The sequence below is a fragment of the Hesperophylax consimilis genome, chromosome 4 (assembly GCF_061612785.1).
Source record: "Hesperophylax consimilis isolate HC1 chromosome 4, BYU_Hcon_1.0, whole genome shotgun sequence".
Taxonomy (NCBI): domain Eukaryota; kingdom Metazoa; phylum Arthropoda; class Insecta; order Trichoptera; family Limnephilidae; genus Hesperophylax; species Hesperophylax consimilis.
The window spans coordinates 7,127,288-7,146,919 of record NC_142839.1 but is presented as its reverse complement, the minus strand read 5'-3'; the positions used below and the strand labels follow the sequence as shown (position 1 = coordinate 7,146,919).

General features: G+C 33.6%; 1 protein-coding gene across 2 annotated transcripts in view; it reads right to left on the bottom strand.

Moving 5' to 3' along the window:
* Lrch (Leucine-rich-repeats and calponin homology domain protein) overlaps positions 1-12,226 on the bottom strand; it is a 120,864-nt gene extending 108,638 nt beyond the window's left edge. For both annotated transcript variants that reach the window (XM_089631170.1, XM_089631169.1), the window contains exon 1: positions 12,043-12,226. In XM_089631170.1, coding sequence (XP_089487296.1) covers positions 12,043-12,226 — 184 coding nt within the window. The remainder of the gene's footprint in view (positions 1-12,042) is intronic.
* Positions 12,227-19,632: the final 7,406 nt, after the last annotated feature.

The window sequence follows — 19,632 nt, the reverse complement described above, 5'->3', positions numbered from 1 at the left end:
TTAGTGGTCCACCTAGGTCCTGGATGGGCCCAGGACCTAGGTAGTCATGACCCCCCCTGGGCTGGGGCCCAGGGGGGGGGGTCATGACCACCGTGACCCCCCCCCCTGGATCCGCCACTGCGCGTGTTACAAATGACAGCAAATCTTGCATCGACCACATATTCAGTAAGACTGTTAAACCAACCAACTCTATCATATTCACCTCTACTATAACCGACCACTATACAACAATTTTATCTATTACAAAAAAGAAAATACAAAGATCGCAGCCCTACCCAATTATCGTGCAGAAGACAGAAACCATATGGAATGAAGTAAAACAACAATTACTAAATACAAACTGGATAAACCTACTGGAGAACCTTGATACAAATAGTGCCTGGAGTAAATTCATTGAATATATAACTCATACCATCATGTCAAATACCAAATCAATAGAAAAAAAGATTTCACATAAAAATCAACATCTTAAACCATGGATAACCCAAAGCGTTATAAATTGCATTAGAAAAAGAGATGAACTACACAGGAAAGTTAGTTTAAATCCTTGTGATATTTTTATACAACGATATTATAAAAGATACAGAAATATTTGCAAAAATGTTGTACGCAATGTCAAAGAAAATTATTATAAGAAAAAAATAGACGAATGTAACAATGACCCACGCAAATTATGGAAGATCATTAATGAAATTACAAGTGCAAATTCATCCCATAACAAAAGCATAGATGAACTAACAATTGAAAATACCCAAATCTCTTTCGAAAAGCATCCGGACAAAATTCTCGAATACGTAAACGAATTTTTTACAAATATAGGGTCAAAATTGGCAAAGCAAATCAGACATCCAAAAACTAGCATTTTACCAGAAGAAAAGGAAAGTATGAACCAGATAGATAAATTAAAGTTAACTAATGTAACCAATACTGAAATCAGAAACGCAATTGTATCCCTCAATGTTAATAAATCATCGGGAAATGATATAATCTCAAATAAAACAATAAAACAACTCCAAAATGAACTGACCTTCCCTTTGACATACTTGGTCAATCTGTCTATATCTACAAATGTATTCCCCTCATGCCTTAAAAAAGCAACAGTTATACCTATACATAAAAGTGGTAACAAAAAGGATATATATAACTACCGACCCATAAGTCTCTTAAGCTCCTTTTCAAAAATCTTGGAAACTGTAATGAAGAAGCAAATTGTTCATTTTCTTGAACAAAACAAATTATTATCACCATCCCAATATGGCTTTAGGGAAAATCTAAGCACCAATGATGCCATAGAAAATCTAACAAGCATAGCCATAAAAAACATAGATGAAGGGAAAAAGTGTTTGGCTTTATTCATAGATCTTCAAAAAGCTTTTGACACAATAGACCATAAAATATTACTAACTAAGCTAAAAAAAATAGGAATGGCCGAAACAACAATGAACTTATTAGAGTCATATATAACAGGGCGAGAACAACAAGTACAAATTGGCAAACAAAAGAGCAAACTACTATCTTTAAACTATGGCGTCCCTCAAGGAAGTGTACTGGGACCGATCCTATTCATTATCTATATCAACGATTTAACTAACCTTACCATTAAAGGAAACATAATCAGTTTTGCTGATGATACTGTTTTATTATTTCAAGAAGAAAATTGGACGGATACATTTAATGAGGCTGAAAAGGGGCTTAGTGCACTTCAAAATTGGCTTAAAATCAACTCGCTTACCCTTAATATAAGCAAAACAAAATATATAACATTTTCAATAAACGCAAGGAGCCAACCAATAAAATCACTAGAACTAAAACTACACGAATGCCATGGAAATAATATACAATGTTACTGCCCCGTCATCGAAAAAACACAAAACATAAAATATCTCGGAGTAATAATCGACGAAAATCTTAGATGGGACCTACACATCAAAGGTATTACGGAAAAACTCACAAGCCTTATATATTTCTTTAAAAATCTAAGAAACGTATTAAATAAAAAGGATATGAAAAAGGTCTACTACGCATTATGTCATTCTCGAATTGAATATGGAATCATAGGATGGGGATCTGCTACACATACGTACCTACACAACCTGAATACGATTCAAAAAGGAATCATAAAGACCATATTGAAAGTACCAATTAGAACGCCTTCAATTGAAATATTCAATTCCTTTGACGTACCAAATGTACAGCAAATATATGCCAAAAATATATTATTGAAGCTCTTCAAAAATAACAAATCCTCTACTAGACTGTGTATGCATAACACTAGATCGAACAAAAATGATATAAAAAATATTCCAAGTTATAAAACCACATTCGGACAAAGAAACTATACATACTTTGCAACAAAACTCCATAACATCCTTCCCCAAGACATAAAACTAATAAAAAATCCTAATGAATACAAATCATTAATAAAAATATGGCTGAAAGAGGTCAGTGAAAAAACCCTAATGAAAACACTAAAAACGATATAGAAGACACTAAAAACGACATAGAAGACACTAAAAACGACATAGAAGACAAATAAACCATATTTAAATAACTTTAGTCCGCCTCGGCACAGGACCCCCTAGTGAGGAGGACTAAGAAATACTATATTTTATACTTAATTTCACCATTATATTTTGTATGTAACAATTATTTTATATAGTCGCTAAAATAAAAAAAAAAATAAAAAAAAAAATACATATATGGCAAAACAGATTGTGTTTACGCCAATTTGTTCAACGGTTAAATACGATAAACATTATAGTTATTATTTTTATATCGAAAAAGTGTAATAAACCTCCAATAATGTGAGAAAAACTGTCAGATGCCAGATTTTACGGCCTCCGTGGCCGAGGGGTAATTCTGTCAACTACGAAACCAGAGGTTGCGGGTTCGAATTCCGGCGAACGCAAGTAAAATTTATTAAATTCATTTGTATTGTTTCACAATTAATTATTTTTGAAGTGAAACTTCTTTAGGCGCGTAATTCGGGGACGGAGTAAAACCGAGTCAGGATCGACACGAAAATGCGGGTACCCCCACCACCGCTCACCGTTCACTGTCCCTCTCTCACCATATGCGCTTGTTGAGGTGGGGGAGCCGCTCACGAACGTTCTCTCTCTTCTCTTCTTTCCTCTCTCTCAGACACCAGCGAACTGCGCCACGCCAAGCATCAGCTGCTTGGTTAGTATACTGCGTCGTGAGTGTAATACGAGTGAAATACGTAATTGATTGTGGTTCATACGGTTTAACAAAAGAAGTTTCACTTCTGTCTTGCGTAGGCTTGACACACCCACTTTTTTTTGTTATTTGTTTTTGGGGTGTTATGCCGTGTTGCTCTAACTCCTTCTTTAGCCAACGTTTCGGACAACGTTACAGTGTCCATCGTCAGGGCAGATGTATGATGCACAATCTTAAATCATATTTCACAATTAATTCGTTTAAAATAACATTTAGCATATTTGTGGCACGTTCCAAGGTGGAAGATGCTGTAAGATTCGCCCTGGTGAAAGACCACCATTCAGAATTGAAACTTTACTTGAAATGACTTCAGCCGTGTTTGAAGACCAGATCTAAATAGCCAGGTACTTCCCACATCTCCTTCCCTCTACACTATATTCAGCCTCACAGCATACTCATTGAGGACGTCATAGTCTCACTGGCTCCAGACGGTTGGGAGCAGTTGGAACTCTTATGCTACGTATACATCTGCGAGCCTAACTGCCGAACTGAACCTCAACTTATGGAAAAGAAACGAAGCAACCGCAAATGGCGCGAAACGCCGCTTGCAATTGATTCGTTCCTTTCCCGTAATTCACGGTACGGTTCGCTTGTCGGAACGCAAATGTAAACGTACCCTTATATGCTATTCACAAACTACGAAATAAAATGGTAGCAAATGTAAAGGATTGGTAAAATGATTTCGAAAATAAATTAATATTACGAAGGAAGTGATCAAATATACCCATCTTCCGATAAGTAACTTCCTATTGGTCATGGGGTAGCGCAGCTTTCCGCCTCTACTTCCGGTCGTCAGTCATAATTAGTTTCCCCCGTGTCATGTTCTACAGATATACTATATTTTGTGTAAGGCTTCGAGGTAGGGTTCGCAGGTGGCCAGGATATCATAAAAGCACAAATAGAAGATGCCATAGAGACAGTATCCTAATTAGTGGAAGGTATTGATTTATCCATTGACGCTAACATACTGAAACTATGTAGATACTTCCCAGCCGCTGAACAGAAAATCCCAATGATGTGACCGTCTAATTTTTCAGGTCTCCAAAAAATGCATCGAATCTAAGGACGTCACCAGTTACCGGTCTCAAAAATCCTACTTTTTTTTCAACCCGCGCTGCATTTCGTATGGGAGTCAATACCTTTTTTTAATCTTAAGATTACCCGCTTTTAACATCGCAGAACAGTAGGTAAAATGTTGCCATCTCGTCACAAATGTTATCGTATTGAATCGAAGTGCAAAAATGCATCCATTACCGAACCTAATAAACAAAACCGGTGTTTAAAAACCTGCATTAAATTATTTTCGTCGGTTTAAATGTGAATGTAGACCAGAGTAGCCAATTCATTTGTTCTAAAATATTCACAACAGATGAAGAGATTTTCAAATTCCCCACAAGTTCGCGTTTACCTCCGAAATGAAACCAAAATTCTATTGAAATTAGCATTGGATTAATTAATCATTTTCTCATTCTTTTCTTCTTTAAAAATAGACTTTTTTTGGAAATTTGCTTGTCTAGTGCACCCGACCGGCAATCGGAAGGCTGCGGGTTGGATTCCCGTTAGCGGCATTTATTTTTTCTCTGAAGATTAAAAAAAAATTTAGGCTAATGATTATTGTTTATATTTTTTAACTAATTAACGTAATACCACTCGGGCACTGAGCTCCTAGCACCAGCACTTATAGGACGATATAGGTGGTATCGACAATGTCGGTGATTTGTCAACGTTTTCGATTGCCAATGAACAAATAAAATTTTAATTAAATTGAATTACGTCGAGTAAAAATTATCTTCATTTATTCGAATTGTCTGTTCGTTTGCGAGATAGATACTTGCATACATATAATCACAGGTCAAATCAATAATTACTCTGACTTATGTAATTTTTAATAAACAAACGCAAGTCATAGCGCAAATACAAATCGAAGTTTATTCATTCTCTGCAAATATCGATTGCTAAAAGGGGTAAATAACAAAAGCCTAGAGCCAAAAATAGTTCACCTTTAGAGCATGATCATTGATCAGCACTGCGGGCGTATTTCACGTCTTGCGGGTTGAAACGTGAAGGTCAAGCGTCATAATTTACCGCATCTTAAACGAATTCGGAAAAAAATACTATCTAATTTTGAAAACTTAATTCATGTAAATAAAATAAAATATCCACTGAAGTAATCTCATTTTTTCCTTCTGGAAAAATTAATCAAAGATTTTCAAACATCGAAGTTCTTCTACGGATTACTTGTGATACAGTGATCGAAGTAGACGCTACAAAACATTTTGGCTAATACTCAATTCAATCGATTTAACAACATGTCAACTACAAAGTAAATTAAAATCTATCGTTTCGAGATGAATAACTTTAGGGCTTTGATTAAGTCAAACACTAGTAGATATGAGTCTAGTTTTTGCACTGTTAATTCGTGGTGGAATTCCATTGTAATAGAATTAAAATTAAAAAACTTTTTCACTTTGTTCCACTTATTTATTATTACCAGGACCGGTTTCATCCTACTACGGACATTTTCAGACTGGTAGTTGAAACTCTTATGCTACTGATTTTATACAAACTTAGGCAGGGGTATACAACATTGTTTATATATAATGAATGATTCTATTTTGTTAATTTGAGGTAGGTATTATGAGTTATTTTGTTAATTTAGGGTACATTAGGTAATTATAAAGTTTATTTTTACAAATTATGAATGATGTTACAAAGCAAGTAGATATTTATAGTTCATATGAATATAAAAGAATTTATATAATTAAAAAGGTTTGTGATTTCTGATATTTTATTTTTGTAATGTTGGGATATTCCCTCCTTGTTGCTTAGGGCTTATTGTCAAATATTGATAGCACTTAAATAATTATTATTAGGGTTCCCCACATATTTGGGTTATTACATCTTTAAATTGCATACTTAAATTATACCACTGCTCTCTGAAGTAAAATTATTCTAAGTGAATTATAATTCACTTAGAATAATTTTACTTCAGAATCTTCATAACGAATTGGTGTACATTATGAATACCAAGAAATATGTTTTAGATAAATTGAAGGTTTTCCTATCGTTTCGCTCGAGTAGAATACAAATAAAAAAATAATTTACTCAATAAAAAATGTAAACGTAAACTACTAAAAAAATATTTTTTCAATAGAAATGTATGAACGCAAAAAGGAAACAACTTTTTAAAAATACAGTATTATAGCTAAGATTATCTATGACAGTTTCACTTGATCAACTTTTTTGCTTTCTTATAAAATTATTTACAAAATAAATAAAAACAAGTTTTTTGCTTGAAATCGAACGTTTCTAGACTCCGTTTGTCAAGGGATTTTAATGCCTATTACCTACGATATAAGGTATACCAAGAATATACACATTTTTGGCTTGTAGCTTCCTCTTAACTTAACTAATAGCTATTCTTGTAAAACATCACATGAAGAGCGCTTTTAAAAGTTTAAAATAATACAGTAATACTCTAATAAAATTAAAATACTTGACGAGTCCGTGTATACAAACGAATTTGAATAAACAGTACATACCTACATATTATTAAACATAAATACAAATTTTGTCGGTGCATGAGTAATGTGAAATATTCCTCCGTATTTGTGCGCAATTCGTAAAATTATTCAAGTTCAATGTACTTTTAATTTTCAAAATTGGAACTGATAAGTATTAAATCATATGAGATAAGCAACGAAGTAAGGAAATTTTTTTTTAATAAATTATACTAATAACTATGTTCGAAATGTATATTTCATTGTTTACATTTTGACAGATCTAATAACGTTTTTTTATGTTTACTAACGGTGTTCATTCAATTGGTATATTTCTCTCCGTATCTAATTATATTTTTGATAAGCAAATGATCCTGAGGAAAATATTCACAAATTTTACAATTATAATATCTCGTGATTTTTCACTTTTTCACGGGTCTGCGCTAGTAAAAGATACAAATATAACCAAGTAGAATGCTTTGTCGGAAGGTACCTAACCATTTACTATTGTAATAATATAGGGATTAACACAAAATTAAATTTCCCATAAAACTAAGATCTAGTGACTTTACAAAGCTGAAAGAATTTTATTTTAACTGCAGCAGTATTCAAGGGATTTTAAAATCTATTTTTACAGGCGACCGAGCAAAGATATTTCCTGACTTAGCTCAGAGCTCCCCGCCCATTCCTTTTGGTTTATAATCCATAAACTTACTAACTCTGAAATCGGAATGATCAACTTTTATAACTAGCGATTGTCCAAAATAGCCAGGTTGTCCACAGACAAAAACACTGCATGCCTACTGCCTACAGGAATTTCTGTAAAAAGTGAATTTATAGACAACTTCTACCTACGTGTACTGAGCACATTGAAAAAAACCTTTATAAAAAAGAGAATTTCACCGCATTTCCTGTGAAATAATAACATAAAAGGGTCAAATTAGGTAGTAAAGTGTATTCACATCTGAATGTAACATAATATTTATATAATTTATTCCAAAATGGGTGCTAATTACGGGCGCAAAAAGATTCCGGATTTGTAGATATTGTCGTCAAACTGATGAAGGTATATGAAATATGTCTTGTCTAGAAAAGGAAATTAAATCTCCATTCTGGAAAAATTAATTTATGCTTTCTTCATTGACATAAAATGAAAGTACATTTTATAACATGCAATTATTGTATAATTATTTGATTAAAACTGACCAAAAGTAACACAAATAAGTTGTAAACATATTGATTATACGAATATAATAGTAAATTGACCATTTTAACAACAAAAACAGGATTTATGAAGATATTGCAAGAATACATATAAATAGCTGTCACCCTCGAAATCGCGCTAAAATAAGGTCATAACGCGCATGCGTGTTGTCGTTGCTGGACGCAAAACTCAATGTTGCCGGATTTAAAAAAACGTTTTTTTTTATAGTACCAACTCGTATCTAAACTTGTAGTCTTTATACAAAAATGTAAAAAACACACCGTTTAACGGCTGTGAAGGGATTTTATTAGTAAGGCTGTAAATGTAGGTAATTACAAGCGCCGTGAACGTTTTATGCTGATTAAGCATATATATCGTTTTTCGAATGTTAGGTATTTTGCTGAAATTGACCAGATGACGCTGTATGTTCTCTGCTAGATATGTTTTGAGAAATAGCCACATTAAAAGTGTTTTGAATGCCGTGGGCGCTTGTAGCACATATTCAAATCACTATAAATTTTTGTATGAAAGCGGCCTGGCTGCTTTTAGTTAAGTAGAACATAGAAATAATCTTACTCCGTCGGATGTCAACAATATCTTATTTTTGCCAAAATTGTGGATTGGCTGGTTTCTGCATAACTACGTTCAATTGAAAGGGTAAAACACCTTGATGTTTACCACTTCTAGCTTGTACTCTGGAAGAAGGTTCTAGACTAGACCTGAACAATGGCGTACACCGTATGAAGTATAAACGCAGGCTGCGGGGCGCAGGGTCGGGGACCTGGACATCTGTGACTGTCTAGTGCCTAGTGCAGGGCCTAGTCTAGACTGCAGACAGTGAATGGCCTGCGCGTAAAACCAACTACCCACCCCCACCCTCCAGGAGTGAATTCAATTACTAAGCCGCGTACATCGCGTATTCGCAACACAACATGCAATGCAACAAATTACCAAAGTGTGTTCAGGTCATGTGCACTATCACTATGATAATTAATTATAACCTTTGTTGCATTACATGTTGTGTTGCGAATATTTGTACGCAGCTTCACATTAAACATATTACAATTATTCGCAATATGTGGTTCAAAGAGTGATGTGATGCTATGTGATGTAAAATCACGTAGTGTGTTTTTGGTTTGAAAATTTGATCGCCTAGAAATATTAGAAATGCATTAATTAAATACTGCAAGTAGATCACACAACATATCTTGGTCTTTGTCTTTTTATAAGCCTGTCAGGCTATAAAAAATGCTTTGATCTTATATTTATGAACCTCTTTTCGGATATGGTTTTACTGCATAAGTTTGGCGATATTTGTGCTGGAACTTAACTTAAAAAATAAATCAAAACATGGATTTTGGGGATCCATAATAACTCAACATAGTTTTAGAAAGAGATATAACTTTGGCTATTAACCTAACCTAGTTATTGTTTCATCACTTTTCATTACTTTATAAATAATTTTATAAGAAAGCAAAAAAGTTAACCAAGTGAAACTGTCACAGATAATCATAGCTATAATACTGTTTTTTTTTTTAAGTTTTTCCTTTACGCGTTCATACATTTCTATTGAAAAAATATTTTTTTTAGTAGTTTACATTTATATTTTTTATAACTACTAAAAAATTTTTTTTTATTAGTTTACATTTATATTTTTTATTGAGTAATTATTTTTAATATTTGTATTCTACTCAAGCGAAACGATAGGAAAATCTTCAATTTATCTAAAGCATATTTTTTTGGTTTTCATAATGTACACCAATTCGTTATAAAGATTAATCAAAATAGTGATTTAGCATTAAGCTTCGCCTTAATGAGAATGAGGATCAACATATCTGCCAAATTTAGATAGCTATGTAAGATTTTCATTGTAAGCTACTTGTGAAGCAGAGCTGAATTTAAGGATTTATAACTATATACTAATAAATCTAAGCGAAACATAACAAGACAAGAAAATAAAAATAGGTAACAGTCTTAACTGGGAATCGAACACAGGATTTCTGTCTTACCGGGACGACGCCTCTAACCACGCAGCCATTGGGACTTAATTATTTTGGTCATAATAATTGAGAAATCAATATAAAATATTACTATTTTATGTGTACGCTAGTCCTAGAAAGAGGTCGTGAATGTCATCAACGTTCTAGTGTCTTGTATTTTTTTTTTTCATTTTCATACAAGACGTGTGAGAAGGAAGAGGACGATTATCGATGACGCGCGTACGAGCTCTCGCTGTGACTATTTTATTACTGAGACGGAACTAAACAATCAATAGTTATAATTATTAATTTATTATACTGGCGATTCTGAACAGCACCTAGACCTCGCGTCCAAAAAAGAATAAGTGTAATTTTCTCTTATTATCAATCGAAACCAAAATTTCCTCTGAAATCATAAGATTTGTAAGTAGGTACTTAAATACTTACCTACTTAATTATACACAATAAATATTTTACGTGACAATTTTTATTTCAAATAAAGAATTATGTAATCTTAAAAGAAAGGACACAATCTAAATGAGAATAAATTCTTTTTTCAAACTTTATTCAGGTAAGTACCTACCATAATATTAAGGAACTCAAGCGGGATAAAAAGCTAGTATCCAACAAGGCCACCACCATATTGAACAGAGTTAAAACAGGACTTTGCTATGCTCACTCAACAATATAAATAATATTATCAAATCAAATAAATTCCTACCTATTTTCTTATATCTCCACAAAGGAGATCCAAAGTAAAGCAATTTCACCTCAGGCCCTAATTCATCTTTGGAGATGCTGTGTGTGGAGCAGTGAACATGGGTATTGAAGAGACTCCTGTTTTAGGAGGGATGAAAAGAGAAGCCGGCAAGGCACATCCAAGCTATTGAACTCAAGAATGAGTCGTAGAAACGACCCGTTCAATAAATAAAAATAGAATAGAAATACTATTTTAATAGTATTTTTTTCAGGGTTTTATTATTATACATATATAAAAAAATGTACAAATAATAAGACAGGATTTTTTACTATACATACCTAGATAATTTAATTATACGATGAAAAGCCCTTTTTTCATTATAACATGAATACATCATGTATTTATATCATTCGTTTTGTATTTACATAATTTGAGTGATTCTGATTACTAATTTTACAATCGATTTTCGTACCTAATTTCGAACTAGGATCCCTGCGTTTATAGCCCCTGGTTATATGATTTCATGTTATCTATTTTAGGTTGGCAGTACCTACCTATCAAACCTCACATCGATCAACTTTCACAATGTTATGTCAAATGTGAAGGATTTCACGCGTATAATAATAGCACTATTTTCCCTCTCCGCATACTGGAAAAGTTGTTTCGTGTTGTCATCAAGTTGAATCAAATGTTTTTTTTAATGTATTGTATTACAAACGGTAGTTATAGGTAAAAGTTTACATTTGAAACGTGCTGTACGCATACAATGCATCTGTGCGAGTAGGTACTGTGTTCGAGTCAATTCTAGCTGCGATACCTACACCAAATACCCTAGAATCCTATATGTATATTACATCTGAGTGGTATATCTATGCTTATCTGCAAATTTTGCAAGACTGTTTTCGCTATTTTAGCCGGCTATTTTAAAGACAACAATATTCATTTTTAGACAACAATGTAATAATTCCTTTCATAAATTAAAATGATTTAATGATTCGCATAATAATGTAAATACAGGAAGGTAGTTGATAAAATAAATAAATTTGGCTCGACTTAACATTTTTTCAAAAATGATAAGGGCGTCCAGTTACAAAATATTTTTTTTAAAGTAATGCAATTATAATATCATATGTTGTTGAATTACGGTTTAATTTAAACTGACAGGCGTCTTGTGGGTATAATTTGACGACATTTCAATATTATCTTCAAAATATTGAATTTTCCGTTGAAGCTTTAGCGAGAAGAGAATGTTTCGTTCAATGATTCGTCCAAAACGCGATGTTTTCATATTAAAACTTTATAAAAATACTAAATAAAACAATGAAATACACAGTTTTAACAAAAAATAACGAAACATACGCACCGGCAAACTGCGTGTTCATTATAATAATAACAAACGAAAGTATCTATGAATGAACTTACCAGCTATAACGGTATCACTCAAATTGTATTTTCCCGTCTTCGGGAAGTCTTTCAGTTTTCTTCCACTTAATTTTAATTCACCACTTAAATTTGCATCCTCTAGTATTCTTTCTAAAGATCTAGTTAACTGATTTTGTATATGTCCACTCATATTGACACTCACACCCGGCGCTACCGCGGCCATGTTTCATTTCATACTGAAATTGTCGAAGTTGAGTAATCAGTGTTGCCAGCGTAAAAAAATAGAAACTCCTAGGCTCCTGACATAAGAAATCTCGATAAATGACAAAAACTCCCTAGATTTTATGTTTTTATTGAGGGTGAAAAACAAACCAGTATTGTACGAATCTGCTGAAACCTTGCAGTGTTTTTCTGTACTAGGATTTTTGTACTTTATTGTACTAAGTGGGAGTCGCGACCCGCGGGGGTTACACAACGTTGCATTCGAATACGCGTGTGTTTTGTCATATTGTATAGATGTCATCTGTATAGCAAAAAAAAATTGTTAAGCAGCGCAATCTGTTGGACAAACATGCTTTATTGAAAAACAGCGCCATCTTTTTGATATTAAAGCAACACGCGCTATTGTTTATCTGTCTACACAAACAGACTGAGCCACAGCAATGCGTGGTAAGGTACAGCTATTAAATTAATAAAAATCGAATAATATAAATTGCTAAAATGATACTAAAGAAGTAGGTCGCTAACAAAATAAAAATTTACCCAAGTAATACAAATGAATGCGACGGGTGTGCTTGTCAATTGTCCCTTTTACCCAAGTAATACAAATTAATGCGACGGGTACACTTGTCGATTATCCCTTGTCGAACCTTGGCTTTATATTCGAGATACAGAATATGAGAATATCTTCCAATTTTAGTTTGTTTTTATATTTAATTTTTATCGCAACCATGAAGATATATGAAAAATGTGTGTACCTACTTAATTTTATCACGAATCTCTCATTCCCTGTCTCATCAAATACCAAAAAAATAAGCCGTTATTATACATTAACAATATAAAATAGTTCATTTATACCAATTTGCAAACAAATCATTTCAAAAGTTTGTCATATAAGATGGTTTCCAGGCAATTTCCCCTCATCATAGATTTGACTTCAATATCAATCATATAAAATCGCACTTATGCCTTGGACCAATGATATATAACACCCGTCCATAGGTGTTATATATCATTATATACCTTTGGACCTAAAAAGCTCTGACTGATGCCCTGTCCCTGTCCATGTTCAATGTGAAAAAGGAGAGATCCCTCTGTTTCTCCCTAGATCTAGGGATTTCTCCCTAGACATGGAAAAGTGAAGTTCTGTACACTTGCTAGAAATACCAACTATAAATTACTAACTCGGCGCGCAGGCAACCTAAAAATAATGATCATTGTCAGGTTTAGTGTTGCGCGTAACCGAAAAATGTTTCGAATAATTTCGAATATGATACGAACGACGTGACGATGATAAGGCTACGAATACATACGCGGGCCGAACCACGAATTATAGGAAAGGATTCTTGGTTCGTTCCTTTTCCATAATTCGTGGTTCGACTCGAAAATGTATACGCACACACGGACCTCAGAAGCTCCGGACTGAGGTGAGTGGTTTATTATGGGACCGAGCATTCGTGTGATTTTGTATGAATGGCATTGAAGCTAAATCTAGGACGAAGGGAAATTGCCTGTCAGCCATTTTTTATGAAATGATTTGTATACAAAGTGTTGCACAATGATCTAATATAATTTTATTTTTGTTTTGTTGACGCTGTTATAACGGCCAATGATTTTTAGGGTATTTGATGAGACAAGGAATGGGATAAGTTATTAAAAAAATTAACTTGTTTTTGGCATTTTTCAAACATTTCTTCCTCACCTCGCGGCTTCAATTTGTTCTCGAATAGCTTCGTCCAGGGCTTTTTAGGTTTATGATGCAGCATAATATTATTTATCTGAAAAGCCCATGCAGTAAGCAGTGTAAAGAATTATCAATAAAATGCTATAGTGATTATGTAAGCCTAATAGAAAAAGAGGTACACCAAAATGTTAAAAAATTATGGAGTTTTTCTAAAAGTCAACAAAAAATTATTGTGGATTTCCCACGTTGCGTAATTGTTTACAACTGTAATTGTGTACAACATTGTGTAATTGTTTTTTATATTTTATTTTATATGTTTTTATATTTTCTTATTTATTACCACCACAATTCGGGCATTTGCCTAGTTTGGGGTATTAAATAAATAAAATTAAAATAACATGTACTTGATGTAGAAAAATGTGCCGACAGTATCGAAGGTATAGTTAATCTCTTTGCTGATTCATTTTAAAGTGTTTACGACACAGAGATTCCTGTTAATACGATTGCCGACATTTCAGTGCAAGAGTTATTAAATCTAAGCCAATGTTTCATCAAAAAAGAATCTATAGAAAAAGTCATAAAAGAATTAGATAGCAATAAATCTGCTGGACCGGATCGTATTCCTCCAATATTATTCATAACCTGTGTTAGTAGTCTGATATATCCTCTTTAATAATTATTTATGTTCTGGGTCTTTTCCAGCTCAGTGGAAAAAGAGTTATTTAACCCATATTCATAAAAAGGCGATAAAAGCGATATATCAAACTATGGACCAATTTGTATAATGTCTGCTTTACCGAAAGTTTTTGAGAAATTAGTCCTAGATATCATTGCAAAATTTATCAACAACATTATTGTTCCTAACCAACATGACTTCATCACAGGTCGCTCTACCTTAAGTAATTTAATGATTTATGAAAATTACATAGGTATCTGAATCTCTGGGTCTCAAACAATAAGTGGACAGTTATACACTGACTTTAGTAAAGCTTTTGATAAGGTTCGACATCACATACTTATATATAAACTTCGATTGTTGGGCATCAAAGGTAAATTATTGAGTTGGATTGTTAGTTATCTTAGCCATAGGGTGCTCAGTGTAAAGATTTATTCTGTAGAATCTTATATATTCGAGGCCGCAAGTGGGGTTCCCCAAGGGTCCCACCTCGGCCCAATATTTTTCTGATTATTCATCAATGATCATAGATTGTATGAGAACCCTCTATATTTCATTAGTCAGATTAAGTCAATTGGAGTATAATTCTCCTATTTGGTCCCCTTCATATAAAGTTCACTTCAATAATATAGAAAGAGTTCAGCACAAATTTCTCTCAGATTTCCTATTGATTAATTGATTAATTAAGTCAGTTTGATGAATCAATTGCATCTAATAACACTCTCTGACAGGAGAATTATTTCAGACCTGGTTGTGTTACACAGAGTCAAACAAATTAATTGATAGTCTTGCCATCGTTGCCACTATTAAATTCCATGTGCCGACTAGGAATACAAGACTAAATACAACATTTTTCTGCAATATATCCACGGCCAACTATCAGACACACTCACTAACCAATAGGATGCATGATCTGGGCAACAAGTATGGGGGTACTATTGATTTAGGTATGGACTCCAATTATAGAATTAAGCATAATCTATACCAACACTTTGTCAAATCCTATAAATTAGAGTAGCGTTGGTAAATTAGTTTTAATGTGTTGTCTTATGTGTAGTTTTGTTGTAATTCCTTTTTTATTATATGTTACTCTTACATTTTACTAATATTGCTTCATATTTAGTCATTTTTTAATTATTTCTTAATATTTTCTCATTATACTTGTAATCACAATTTTACAATTGTGTGTTTTGTACCTTATTTACAATGGATTACATCTATTTACTATCAGTATCTCCTGTATAATACAGATATTCTCCTATGTACACTGCATAATGTATCACTTCTATGTAAAAGCCTTTTTAGGCGTAGTATATATAAATAAATAAATATCACCGATGCTTTTTGTAGGCACCACAAATATATCAATAGTTATGATCGGTAGTATCAATGCCAATAAAATAATTTGACCTGGTTTATTATAAAAATATATTTTTATTCAAAATAGGTAATTATTATGTTTTCGATTGGTATTGGAAGTCAATTTTTAGTAATAAAGTCATTTTTTCAAAAATATTTTTTAGTTTTGTATTTAGTCACCCAATAAAAGTGATCACAGTTTATAAATTTGAAATTGCTCTCCTGAAAAGTTTCTTTATACCGACTATTAATTAATCTACTATTTCAAAATCGATCCTTATTATGTTTTAAGTTTATTTGACCCAGTAAAATAGAGTAAAAAATTTGGCTGAGCAATTATTTTCTGTACCTAAGGAGCACGACGTGTGTCGAATATGGGATATAGCTTCATTATTTGGGTCCATCTGAACAAAATCATATCCTGGAAATAGAAAATAATAATAATAATAACTTGGAATTTATATAGCGCAGTTTTGTGTCATTTCACTTCAAGTGCGCTTTACTATAACAAACTTAAAAACGGGAATTTAGTATTAGTGGTCATGTTCTTAAAATTATTCCTACAGTGTTCCTAACCCAATACAGATCTAATATTATAACACTAAATATACTTAAATATTGAAGACAATATTAGTGATTTCTAAACGAAAATCTGAAACAGAAAAATCAGAAAAGGAAACGGTCACATCTGGGACTCGAACCCAGGACCCTTGTCTTTCCGGGACAGTGCTCTACCAACTGAGCTAATGGGACCCTATTCCCCTCGGTCACTTTTAACTGTATCATACTACGAATAAGAACTACCAACATTGTCTTCATTTTTTCATCGCACATTTTTATTGGCAACTATCTTTATGTATGATCCCAAGATTCAACCCGAACTAAATGCAATCCAGACAGCGTCTTTTTAGATAAACCTATCTTATTTTTTTATTTTTAATGTGCGACATCTGTTGACTTTTCGGCAAGTCTAGAATGAATATTTATTTTTCGGAATAACTTTATTGAGTAAAACCTCAAATTGTAATATTTAAATATTGAAGACAATATTCGTGATTTCTAAACGAAAATCTGAAACAGAAAAATCAGAAAAGGAAACGGTCACATCTGGGACATAAAGATAGATGGGGATAAAGATAGTTGCCAATAAAAATGTGCAGTGAAAAAATGAAGACAATGTTAGTAGTTCTTATTCGAAGTATGATACAGTTAAAAGTGACCGAGGGGAATAGGGTCCCATTAGCTCAGTTGGTAGAGCACTGTCCCGGAAAGACAAGGGTCCTGGGTTCGAGTCCCAGATGTGACCGTTTCCTTTTCTGATTTTTCTGTTTCAGATTTTCGTTTAGAAATCACTAATATTGTCTTTAATATTTAAATATTACAATTTGAGGTTTTACTCAATAAAGTTATTCCGAAAAATAAACTAAATATACTGTTTACACATAGTGATGACAAAACTTAGAATAACAATAACAGCATGACAGGACAAAACAAGAACATTAAAACTAAAACATAATAAAAAACAGGAGGCAGTTTGTGTTCGGATATGTGAATCTTCTGAGCAGACATTTAAAAATGGTACAATAAGGAGGCAACTGAAACCAAACAATTACCGGAAGTTTGAGAATATGGCTTATTATAAAATATCGAAAAGAAGTTAAGATTTATGAATGGTAAGATTATTCAAATAATTTTGTTTTCAAAGCCCGTTTAAATTCAGCCAAATTCCGGAGATTAGTAAGAGCTGTGGGAAGTCTATTCCAGATGAGCGGGCCTGTTAAAAGAGCGATCATATATAAGGGTCGATTTGACCTAGAAAGTTCGATTAGACAATCACTAACATCTAGAATTGCTGACCTTAGAGTAAGCTGTCTATTATGGCGGATACATAGTTCGGATATATTCTCTCCGCAGCATTAAAAACTTATCCATACGTGAGACGACGAATGAATTTATGAGTGACTTTGCTCCATCAAAGGGAAGGCATATCTCCTGATTGATTTTAATGCCTTAGATGAAAAAATCCAGAACTAACAGCTTTTGAAATTTGCGATTCAAGAGAAAGACTATTGTCCATGGTGAAACCCAAAAATAGCTGCATAGTCTTGTGATTCAAAGCCAGCTGAGTGAAGGAGTTGTTCAAGACGATTCGGATAGAGAATGGGGCTTAGGACAGAACCCTGGGGAACTCCAAATTCGATGGGAGTTTCAAGTGATGTACATTTATTGAAAGTTACTGAGGCTAATCGTCCAGACAGGTACAATGTCATCCATTGGAGTACATAATCTCGAACGCCAAATTCAGTTTCAAGCACATTTAATAAAATACTATTATCTAGTGTTTCAAATGCCGCACTCATGTCAAGAACAGATATCAAACCCAACTTACCTGCTTCCATCTCGATGATCAAGTCTGAAATTACCCGCAAAGAAACAGTTTCCGTTGAATGAAACGACAACAAATGGATTGATTTTTGGCAAACAGACCAGCGGAATTCAAATACCCCACCAATATTCGGTATTGAAGAAATAATTTATTTTTTAAGTGTTCCCGGTACAAGTGAATTTACTAGAGACTTCTGGATAATTGCGGTAATTACAGGTGCTATATCCGGAAGACATTATTTTAAGAGCCAGGTCGGTATGGGGTCTTGAGCCCATTGCTTGTTTGGGTATGAGCGAGTATGACATCTTCTTCCGTTACTGCTGCAAAAGTAGTGAAGTTACCAGAGAGCAGACTTTTTGCTGCGACAGAAGGCAATCCTAACCCACTGAGGGCCTGAGACTATCCGCTTAAAGAGAGGAATCAACCTTGATGTTGCTCTCTCCAGACACGTTCTTTATATTTTGCCATACTTTTCGAGGGTCCTTTCCTGACTCAATTTGCTCACACCAAAAGTTAGATTTTTTCCTTGTAAGCATTTTGCTTCGCAATCCAAAGTAATCGGCATGCTGAAAATCGGGTTTCGTTTGTAAAACCTCTCAAATTTTTCCATTTCCCTTTTCTTCTTGAGACATTCAGCATCGAACATTTGCAGCAATTTCGAATGCGGCAGACCTTCTCTGTGAAAGGCGCATTTTTGTCAAGTAATGCCAGTAGCGTAGAATTATAAAGAATTACTAACTCTTCTACCTGGCTTTCACAAAACTTTTCCGTATCACAGAGCGGCAAGGTTTTCAGTTCTTTGCAAAAAGCCTCGAAGTCGAATTCTCTCCAATTTGTGGAGAACGAATTTGAACTCCAATTTTGGAGGATCGAAGGCAAACATGGATGTGATGAGATGATGATCCGAAAGTCCAATGTCAGTATCGTGAGTTCTATTCGGGGGAAACTATAACATCAAGATAGGGTACAAAAGTGGTTTACACATTACCTGTATATGGGGGAATATCATGAACCTAAAAGGCCCTTTAGGTTTTCCGACTTTGCCGAAATCAGACACGCTTGGGTTTTGAGACGTTGAAACTGACTTAAGGTGGTGATTAACATTTTGTCTCATAACTTCCCGAGCTGTTCGGAAGTCATAAGTGGAAAGGGAAGTAAAAAAACAAATGCTTGGTTTCAACACCTTAGATGCCCACTGAAAAACATTTTTAGGTAAATATGTTTTGAAATTAATCTCTGAAACTATAATAAATCCATCTATGTTGAAAGAGGTTAACTTTAATGTGTGTATAAAGTACACTCGTG